Source organism: Oenanthe melanoleuca, chromosome 1A, assembly GCF_029582105.1.
Source record: "Oenanthe melanoleuca isolate GR-GAL-2019-014 chromosome 1A, OMel1.0, whole genome shotgun sequence".
Classification (NCBI taxonomy): domain Eukaryota; kingdom Metazoa; phylum Chordata; class Aves; order Passeriformes; family Muscicapidae; genus Oenanthe; species Oenanthe melanoleuca.
The window spans coordinates 60,090,454-60,101,844 of NC_079334.1; the positions used below are offsets into that span (position 1 = coordinate 60,090,454).

Genomic DNA, 11,391 nt, shown 5'->3' on the forward strand with positions numbered 1-11,391 from the left:
AGGGCTTAGAGTGTTCCCTTTGCAGAACTTCCATCCTGATAATTGAGTTCACATTTTTACCAGATTCAGCTAAATCACACCTCTCAGTGGTGAGTTATCCTAAGACACCTAGAAATATGACAAAGGCATTTACATTAGATCTCATCAAGCTTCAGCTTTAAAAAAAAAAAAAAAAAAAAAAAAAAAAAAAAAAAAAAGAAAAGCAAAGGAGCAGAATATCTGTGCTGTGACATCCCTATAAAATAATCTCCACCCAATCCTCCTTCCTTTCATTTTGAACTGATGGAAATCAACTATGCTACTCTCCAGTATCTAACAACTCACAGTTTTAATCCCAATCACAAAAAAAAAATTATGAAAAAATATTTACCTTTAAATATCATTATTATTATTATATGAAAAAGTTTTGATTAAAAAAACAAATCCTCGTAATTTTGGTGTTGTTTTAGGGACTTGTATCAGATCTCTTAAGCATTTTCAGCCCTCTATTTGTGCAGTGCACATTAACCCAAAATGAATCACTGCTTAGAGAAATGTTATGATAATGTTCTCCTCTAAAGGATCTGCATCCTGTTACTGGAAACAATTGTGTCTACATTCAAGATGCTTTATTTTTTTTGTACCTGTGATAGAGCCAAAGTACTTCAAAAAGGATTGAATTTGCCCTTTAAGTCAACCACAGAAAAAAAAAAAATCTTCTATAAAGCTTTTGTGGTATATTTCTCAAACTGTTATCTTCCAAGACATACTTGTTAGTTTTATGTTGTGTCAGCCAAGACTTTTATGTCAAGTGGTGGTAAGAATCTGTAGAGAAATATCAAAGTATTTTCTTTCAGTTTCTGATAATAACATTTCCCATCTACTGATAAGTGCTATTATCTTAATTCCCAATGATAACAGCTTCTTAAACTCACCAGCCAGCATGCAAGAATATGATTTAAAAAATCAAGAAATTCTGTTCTGCCTGAAAAATATTGTAGAGAGTTCTGCTTTTTCTTTTTGCTCTTCTTTTCCTAGCAGTTGTCCAAAGAGGATTATGGGTTTGATCTTGCATTTAGCAATTCATAACAGCCTGATTTAGTTGAGCTTTCAAACAACAACATTCTATGTCTTGCCTATAATCCAAGAGGCAAAGGGCCAAGTGCATCTGTGGTGTGACTGTTAGAAACATCAGAATAATGCAAAGCACTACTTTAACAATTCTCACAACAAAATAGATATAAAATATTCTTTTAGATTCAAATTAGGTGCCTTTATTAAAAAAATCTTAATTCAAATAGTGCCTTAGGCACTCTCCACATTAAAGCTTAGTATGCAGTATGCTATGGAAATGCAACTAATTTGTGATTGCCATTCATTTCAATTTTTTAAACTTTTATTAATCAGGATTTCTGCTCATTTTGTGGGCCATGTCCTCTCATGTTTCCTGTAGTTTCATATCACATTACCAAGGAAGTCTGACATTCCACTTAAATTTGAAAATATTAGCAGCTGATTCACACACAAAGGAATCCAGTCAAATATGAACCAACATTTCTTTCTTCAACAGAAACAACCACTAACTAAAAATATTTCTTCAGTCCACTTAAAAAAAAAAAAATCCTCAAAAAGGTGAGGGTGGTGCCTTTTTCTGTTTCTTGACATGAAGTTGGAGAGAAAAGAGAAGAGCTCAGTCAGTGCCTAGAGAAATGGGAACTGACACATCTGCTCTAGTAGGATGCAGCATTGGACAAGTGCTCCATAATCTCATTTGGGATTTCCAAAGTCTCCCTGCTGGTGTTCCCCAGTTTCATAAAAGACTTTAAATATTTACTTAAGAAAAAAGATATCTCATAGGGAAGGACATTTGCCTTGGAGCTACAAGAACTCCCCTTTCTGTTCCCTTACTACATTTCCAAATGAGGTTTCTGTACAATCTTCTCAGACAAGAATCATTGGCTGACACTGCTCAAACTATAGGGCACCTGGAGGAAAAGATTTCCAACAATACCTTCTCTTGGAGCAGTTCCAGTCCATGTCAAATAATCTCAATAATCATAGATAAAGAAAATTGACATTCTGCAACATTTTTGTAAGAAGACTCACTACTGAGCTGCAGTGCCCATATTCTAGACTTTAATGTTAATTATATTTATACAAAACTGAACCAGTAAGACAGAGAACTGTGAGCAATGGAGGCCACAGTGTGCAATATCACAGAAAGACAAATTCTTGATTAACAAGAGAAACAGGTTTCAAAAGGCAAAGGTGTTTGTATTTTGATTTCTCTTTCTCTCCAGTTGTTCTGTAATTACTGGGCTGTTAGAAAAATGACAGCAAAATAGTTTCTTTTTTTCCTTCTGTCCTCATGTCCCACACCAAAAAAGGGCTTCGGGCCTCCCAAACACCACATCACTCAGTTCTGAAACTACATGATTATGTTCCAGGTCCCAAATTAAAACTTACACCTTGCAGAATATTGGTCTGATACCAAGCTAAATGAGAGTACAGAAATTCAGCATAAATTTAATTTCAGGTTATTTAGAATTCAAACACCTAAGCAAGTCACATTTTACACCCTCAAGTCTTAGTCTCATCACAAAAAGTATTTGGTTTTACATTATCTATTTAGTACTAAAAAACCTAATACAGCAAATACCATTTCTGTCATAATCAAAATAGCTACAGGGTGTCATAGGGCCCAAAGATCACCTTTGTTCATTTTAATGAGATCAAAACATTACTTGTGTAAAATTTTACAAGGAGATTACCTGAATTTACCTGCTTCATTGGTAATCCCTTTGTCCTTCCTCCACCACTCCCTTTTTTTGCAATAAAGATGTTCATTTTGGGCTGCAAAGTTATGGTCTTACAGAGCACAACTGGAACATACTGGCTGCCTCCCCTAGAAAAATCTCCTCTTCTATGGACTTGTTACAGACTCTACAAATCTTTTATTGAATACCAGTTATGATGCACTCAGCATGTCAGCTTCCAGGGTTTCCAGATTTCACTCTAGTCTATAGTATAACTCCCAGTTTTTAAAAGAATATGAATACTCATGTAAAATAATCACTGCTCTTTGTTTGCAAGATGTCAGAGATCAACTAAATCTATGATAAAATAAATCAAGGAAATTAAGGTACCTGAATTTCTTAGACTAGCAGATGCTGTCAGAGAACTGCAGGACTCAACTGCAGCCCTTCCAAATGGACAATGAAATACAAAACAACATGGCATGAGGAGAAATATTTAAAAGAGGGAAATTGTCCACGTGCTCTGCAGGAAACATGGAGAAGCTGAGGTTTCAAAATGTATTCCAGTGAAGAAAAATAGTCACATAAAGTGACAGAACTATTTCAGAAATGTAAAGCAGACATAGGCACTTTCTTTAGTATCAGCTGGCATATCAGATCTCTGTTTAATATTTTGCATCATGTTTGTAATGAAATTAAGTCACTTGACCTTGAGCAGTTAACAGATGGACTAATCAGAGACTGACTTATTTGTGTTACAGTTGATAACCAGGTCAGAACACTAAAATGAGATTAGCTATTAATTTAATTTTGCAAACAAACTGCAAAATAAAGTAAACTGGATTTTCCCAATGAGCTAGGAAAAAAAATATGAGAGGAATATCATGTGACTTAAAACTTGGGCATATGGGGTGGGAAATTAGAAATCTATCATCATATGAAAGACCTTTAATTAAAAAAAAAAAAAAAAAAAAAAAAGAAAAGAAAAAAAAAAAGAAAAAATCTCCAACTTTAAACACACCTGAAATAAATGTAGGAAAACACAGTTCAACACAATAAACATATCAAGCATTTTATCAGGGGACACCACACTTGACAAAAAATGCATGGTAACTTATATTCATAAGTTTCTGAATGGGAAAAAAATGTGCAAAGCAAAAATCTGCAGAACAATGTATTATCACAGTGTCAGATATATCAAAGCAGAATGCTTTATCAGTATAAATACTGACAATTTAATACAAAAATTAAAAACAAAGTATGTTTATATGCATAAAATAGCATTTGGCAAAACTTGTGTAACAAGCTCAGCGAGCAGGGTTTGGAAAAAAGGAACAGTTCTCATCATACATGGGTTGAAACCAGTATGCAAATACAGTGAGATGTTTGTCTCCTAAACATGATAGAAGGGACAGTTTTAATTATGTTCTATAAAGTATTTCCAAGACAATACTTTCTAAAGGATATAAAACATCAAGGGTACTCTGTATTCTGGTGTGTGCCTTAGTATACTAGCATAAATATACTGGCTTCATCAAGAAAAAAAGAAAAAAACAAACACACCCAATCTTCACCAGATGGTGAAAGTAGATGTCAATAAATGCTTTTGGATACAATATACTTAAGAGCGTGGCCACAGAAATAAAAGGAAGGATGTTAAAGATGAATGTTGATACTAAGATCATTAATAGGTCATCACAGTACTGTTATCTGTGTGAACAGTTAGAAAGCACTTTTCAGCAAATACATTGAAGGCAATTTTATCTCTTAAGTCATAAAAGAGTCACTCTGACAAAAAAAATTAATGCTCAACACTTTTAACTTACTTTCATCTACTTTAACTTTTCCTTCTTTCCTTCAGCATCAGAAATATCCAGACTCCTGGCTAGAATGCAAAAAGTGAACACCTTTTCCAAATGACTTCTCATTCGGGGGGAAAAGGGAAAAAAAAGGAAGAAAGGCATACCAACATAATGAGAAACTGGAACAATGTGAGTTGTGCCCAAGAAAACAACTTTGTAGGCTGGATAGGCTTAAAATGCCAGATTAAGTTTAATGCCGCTATTTATGTAAGACAATAATTTGGTGTAAAAGAAGTTTACCAACCATACCCATAAAATCTGCAGTCAGCTGTGTAGATGGAAAGTCACCAAAATAAAACCAGCTGTCTAAGGAGGCATCTCTAACTTGTCAAAACTAAACAGTTTCTCAGAAGTACCTGGAGGATGATGTGAATGTTTTAAATTCTGAAATTAATTTTCTTGGCACAGGAGCCTCATGGGGAAAAAACATGCAATTTTTAGAAAGAAGTTTGAAATAAATATAACTTTCCATACAATATCTATATAAAATAGATAATTATTTCCGCATTTCTACGTTGGCTCTCAGTCTAGTTGTTGAGCAGATTCAGGAAATGCAAAAAGATATTTCTTTTTGGCTTTACATTGCCACTCACACCACACACCCACACACCCTTATTAGCAACTGCAAAGACTGCCATGTAACTGGGAACCCAACTTCATGTTTATGCTAAGTCCTGCCTTTGGAACCCGCTCCTCTAGTCAGCATGAAAGCTCAAGGAGCTAAAGATAATGCTAACAACTGATAGTATATTCTAAAATTGGATGGTAGCTGCGAATGGACAGCTCTTTTCCTTCCAAGAAAAGGTTATCTGCTCAGCAGGATGCTGGGACCCACTAGCAGAAACAAATGTGCTGCAGTTTGTACTCTGACTTACTGTATCTAACCTCTGGCTAATTTGCTGAGAGGATTTCCCCTTGTAAGATTTGTCCTCATGCATTGTGCATTAAATCCCCACCATTTTCCATTGCACTCAACAGTCTTTACAAGCACTTGGAGTCCCCTTCAAGGCACCCAGCATGTTGTGCCCTTCCTCCCTGTCCCAGCCAACTGGAATTCCGGGCGTGCAGCAAGGGCTAGGGGGAAAAGCACAAGTGGGCAGGGCAGGGACTGGGCAAAGCAAAGAATGACAGATGGCTGAGGGCAGCAAAACAGCCCCTGTGAGGGGTGGTGGGAGCCTTGCTGCATCTTGTATACATAAAAATAGTGCTGCTGGCCAAGGAAACGAGTCATAGGAAAATCTGGAGCTGAGGGGGACAGAGGGAGCAGCCAGTCCCAGCTGGGCCAGCAGCACCGAGGACTGCCAGGCACGGCTGGGCTCATCACACTGCACATGGGTGGAGGCCCACAAGCCACTGAAAGTACAGCTAGATTTTGCCAACACATTTGACTAATCTGGAGCATGTTCCCAGCTCTGCTTTGCCACAGTTCTGCTTTGCTTGGAGGTACTAACCAGTTTCAGAAACAGCTCTACAGCTCTCTGAGGGCACTGCCACAAAAACCTACAGGAAAAGATGGGTGAGGATGTCCTCACCCCTTCTCAGTTCTTTTCAGCTGCCATACTTTTCCCACAGCAATTTTGCTTGCATTATGGCAATTGTCCTAGTATACTTGCTTCCCAAATAAGCATGGAGATCAATCCTTTCCCACCCCCATGATCAATCCATTCTCACCTCTGTCCTTCCAGTCTCCACCATTCCACCCCACCTCAATGCTGGTGGGGAGAAAGTGAAATTCCAACACTCACCCAGTACAGGTAATTGTAAAACATTCAAGGCAATGCTTTTTCTCCCCATGTCATGCTTTTATTCAAAAAGAGGCCCAGTTAGCCTGATTTCAAACCTCCTTGGAAAAGTTTGAAATGCTTAAGTGGCAAACTAATGTTCAGCATAAAGATCCAAAAGGGAGATATTCTGCTCTCTGAGGGAGACTGCACATTTCACTTCCAGCCCTGGCCTCAGCTGAAGTATTACAATAATGACAGATGAGCTCCTCCAATAAGAGGCTTTCCTTTCCTTGACTTCAGTGGTCGATTTTCCAGAGTTTTATGCAACATTTTAATCCCATGTCTTTCAACTCTGTATTCTCCTGCTATGTTGCTTATGAAAATGGCATTAATAGAAACAGAAAATCTGTTAAGCAGGGTAAGAGCTGTATTACATGTGAGAGCAAAACAAGCAGCCCCTGGCACTGAGCACCAAAAGGATTCCATTAAACAGAAGGAATACACTCTTCCAACTGGCACAGTATCATTTCACTTTGTTGACAGTATATAGTATAATGATTACCTACAGCTGGGATGGGAAAGTATAAATCACATTAATTTTTTAAAATATACTTAGCTATGCAGACCACAGGAATACACAACATTCAAAAATCGATTATGACTATGGGACTTGATTTTATTTTTCTTTAAGTGATAATTATATATAGGAACTAAGAGCAACTCCCACATCTTCATTAGCAACTTCTTCAGATCATCCAAACTACAGAATTTGCTTTAAATAAATTTAAATAAACATACTTGGCTGACAGTCCTCTCACAGAAAAATGTATCTTTACTTTAAATAAATCTTTAACATTCGCTCTTTTGCAACATGCCAATCTACTTGTTGCTTTGATTAAAGAGTAATTTTTAATTTCACTAGATGAGCATTATTAAAGAGACGCTTCCCAAGAATACTGAATAATAAGAATATTGAACAAGAGAGAAAACTCTGATAAAGGTTTTAGCTACAGATAAATTTCTTTGTGCAAGTCACAGAGACTTACAGGATATTGATAATGACTAGGCAAGCAGTCTATAGGAACCATGCACATTTATCTTTCATCAATCACTGTTTTATCTTTTACATATTAAAAAGAAACTCAGAAAGTGATAACGGAGGCAGCTTGCTGACATTTAAATTTCTTGTGTTTTCTTCACTCTTCTTTTTCTTTACCCCTTAATATAACCCAACTGTATTAGTCAGCAACTTCTGATACACAGGACATTGTCTTTGCAGTGAACTTAGGGCATGGGGTCACAAAATCAGAATATTCATTCACAGAAGAAACTATGTTCATCATTATGTACATTTGTATCAGATTTGACAGAGCATCACTAGAAGTACGGACATGCACTAGCAAAAGACTTCTCATGTTTTAATTCTGTTTTCATAGTTTGTTTTTCATATCTGAAAATAATCATATGTAGGCAAGTCCTAATCTTTCTTAAAAGCATCCCAGTAAAAAGAATTCAACATCCCAAACTAAGACAACATATATGCTTACAAAGCCATAACTTTCAGAAATGATCCAGAAATTTGTATTTTCAGAAAGAAGCAGCACAACTTTCCCTTGCCTACAGTGTAAACATACAGACACTATTGTTGAAGATCACATATTTTTTAAAATAAGGCAAACAAAATGGCAGCGTGTGATAAGAGTCATCTTTCTTACCAATAAGGCAAACAACAGGATTAATTAATATTAAGGAAGGAGGGGGAGGAAAATTAAGAAAGGCAGGGTTATCAAGAAACTGTCACTATGAGAGCTGGTCAGAAAAACAGTCCTACTCTGAAAAACTCTGAAGTTTTGGAAACCTGATTTTCTCCTCATCAAAGTGAACCATTCACTCCTGAACTGGAGAGCCCATTGGTGGAGGCACAGCCCTACTCATCAGCTCAGTACTCATACAGGCAGTACAGAAGGTTCCTCTCAGTCTCCCTCACAAAATATTAGATAGATCCAACATACATTGAGGCTGGTAAACTACAGGCCCGCACTAAGACCTTAGAGTCAGGGACAACTTTCTCTCACTCAAGAAAAGCACCCTGACTTACCAGGAGAGAAAAGCATGACCTAGCTTCTTATGAGCTTGGCTACAGACTAGATGTGTACTTTTGGCCTGTGGAATAAAGTGTGTGTGTGAGTGTGTCTGCAGTGTTTATTTTGCTTTTTTTTTCTAACTAGCCCATCAGTTGATGAGCTTCTGTCTCAGGTGAGGGTTTCTCAACAGCAGGTTACTACAAGCTATTGTCAATGTCTCCTGCTGCATATTTCTCTATCATTTGATTTGAGGGAAACAAACCAAAGAAACTTTCTCTTTAACAGGAATGATTTTTGTGAAAAGTTTCAATGTATCAGCATTTTCCAGTAAAAGAAACCCCAAAAATTTTCTCAGAAAATTCCTAACCAGCTCTAGTCATCACTTTACAGAGAAGCTTCATATCAAAAAAAAAATAGAATTGCAATGTACATGGGAAAGGAATTCAGAAAAGTATAGTATCATAGTGTCTTGCATCTCTGTGTCACCTGCTAAAGAATGCCTGTGAAAACAATATCCTCAGTGGGCAGACTGAGCACAGAAGCTGTAATGAGATTGTTCAGCATCCTACAGAGCCACACTCTTGCTTGCAGGGGGAAAACAACAGGTTTTACTGCACGTGATGCTGCCAGTCTGTTTTTGACTTGCCCACTCAGATCACAAAATATTCCACTTTGTAATCCCATTTCAAAATATTTATTTTTTTAACTACAAAACATAGCTACATCTTGTAAGCCATCAGTGTTCCCTGCCATACTGTGCCTGATGCCCTCAGATATTGCCCCAGAACCCAGCTGCCACTATTCCCTGCCCTTGCTTTGCCCGCTCCTGGCAGATTCTTTCCCTGAATTGTTCCTGTCCTTTGTTTCTGTCTGTGCAAAGGTCTGACCCTAACAATGTTGCCGGAAGGAAGGAAAGGTTTGTAGAAACCTTTACAAACTTTTTTCCTTAAACGTCTTCCCAGAGGGCCAATAGAAAGCACAGAGTTGGCTCTTCAGATAATCAGTCCAGGGGGGACACTTCAGGAAAGAAATTCAGCTAAAGAGCATCCAGCACTTGATTACTTATTGTTCGTCCCTTGTCCCCCCCTCCACCTCCCGGATTTCAGCGGGAACATCTAATGAAATTACAAGTCTTTCAGTCTGGAAATAGCATGTTCATGCTGCTGAACTTCAGCAAGGACACTCCCGTTCAGCAATGCACTATCCCGTGCTTTGGGTATCCCTTGTCAACTTCTGTTACTTAACGTTTATTCTACCACTGGAAATTAAGGATACACTGTCTCTTCCTGACAACGGCCGGGAGCGCCTCTGGGCGATGATGCGATTTCCTTGCCCCCTCTCCCGGTTTCCATCCAGGTCTGCCCGTCCGGAGCGAGCCCCGCTCCCGCTCCCGCTCCCGCTCCCGCTCCCGCTCCCGCTCCCGCTCCCGCACGGTGCGGGCGGCGGCTCCGCGGCCGGGACGGGGCCGCCTCCCGCGGGCTGAGAGGCCGGAGCGCGGCTGTCCTGCCCGGCTCGGGGCACCGCGGGCACCGCCAGCAGCGCGGACACGGGGGCGAGCCGCTGCCAGCCCCACCTGCGGGCTGCGGGCTCGGAGCTGGGGCTCTGACCTGCGGGCTGGGGCTCGGAGCTGCGGGCTCGGACCTGGGGCTCTGACCTGCGGGGTGCGGGTTCGGACCTGGGGCTCCGACCTGCAGGCTCTGACCTGCGGGGTGCGGGTTCGGACCTGGGGGCTCTGACCTGCAGACACGGAGCTCCGGGTTCGGATCTGCAGGCTCTGACCTGCGGGCTGGGGCTCAGAGCTGCAGGCTCTGACCTGCGGGGTACGGGTTCGGATCTGGGGCTCTGACCTGCAGGCTCGGACCTGGGGCTCTGACCTGCGGGGTACGGGTTCGGACCTGCAGGCTCTGACCTGCAGGCTCGGAGCTGCGGGCTCTGACCTGCGGGCTGGGGCTCGGAGCTGCGGGCTCGGACCTGGGGCTCTGACCTGCGGGCTGGGGCTCGGAGCTGCGGGCTCGGACCTGGGGCTCTGACCTGCGGGCTGGTGCTCGGAGCTGCGGGCTCGGACCTGGGGCTCTGACCTGCGGGCTGGGGCTCGGAGCTGCGGGCTGCTCCCGGCGCGCCGCCCCAGCGCCCTCCCTCCCTCCCTCGCTCCCTGCCGCGGACGTGCTGCGGCTGCGGGCGGACGGGGGTCGCTAGCGAAGTGATAGAAGGACTGACCTGCCGCGGGGCTGGCGGTGGGCAGCAGCAGCAGCTGGTGGAGCAGCAGGGCTGGCAGGAGGTGCGTGGCCCGCATGGTGCCGGCGGCCCCCGGCGGCTGGCGGGGAGCAGAAGGGGAGATGGCTCCTCGCAGGGACCCCGTGCACCGCCGGTCACTAGAGGAGGCAGAGTGAGCCGAGCTTTTTATTGCGATGATCTAAGTTTGTTGTGTGATTAACTGGAAAGATCTGGGTCCCAACTCCCTCTTACGGTAAGAAACTGTTTAACAACATCCCCTCTCTGTCTCTTCTTCTCCTCCCCTCCTCAGGAGCTGCCTCCCTTCCCTCCCACCCCTCAACCAGCCCAGGGAGAGGTCTTCCACCGCCTCATCCCTCCCTCCCTCCTTCCTTCCCCCCGCCTCTCTCTCTCCATCCCTCAGAGGCTCGGAGGAGCAGGGACCGGGTCTCTCAACTCTTACCCGGGGCTGGTGGCTTGTGCTGCACGGTTCTCTCACAGCCCCCATTGCATCTCACCTGCAGCCAGAACAGACCTCTCCTTCCCTGCAGACACGTCCCTTCACATCGTCCCGCTTTCTGCACCTGCCCCTTGGCCTGATCCTTGGGCAGCACCTCCATCCATAGCCATTTCACTGGGATTCTCCCACCCCGTGGACAATTTCACTGTAAGGGAACACCTTTCCTCTCACCTGCCCATGGCTACCCCCAGCCACCAGCCTGGCCTTTCCATCACCCTCTTTGGCCATCTGACAAATGCCACTTCCCCAAATTTG

At 42.1% G+C, this 11,391-nt stretch overlaps 1 protein-coding gene across 3 annotated transcripts in view; it reads right to left on the bottom strand.

Moving 5' to 3' along the window:
- The window catches only part of HGF (hepatocyte growth factor), a 56,795-nt gene extending 45,940 nt beyond the window's left edge, over nucleotides 1–10,855 (bottom strand). For all 3 annotated transcript variants that reach the window (XM_056516419.1, XM_056516418.1, XM_056516420.1), the window contains exon 1: nucleotides 10,623–10,855. In XM_056516419.1, the coding sequence (XP_056372394.1) occupies nucleotides 10,623–10,698 (76 nt within the window). In that variant the 5' untranslated portion in view covers nucleotides 10,699–10,855. The remainder of the gene's footprint in view (nucleotides 1–10,622) is intronic.
- Nucleotides 10,856–11,391: the final 536 nt, after the last annotated feature.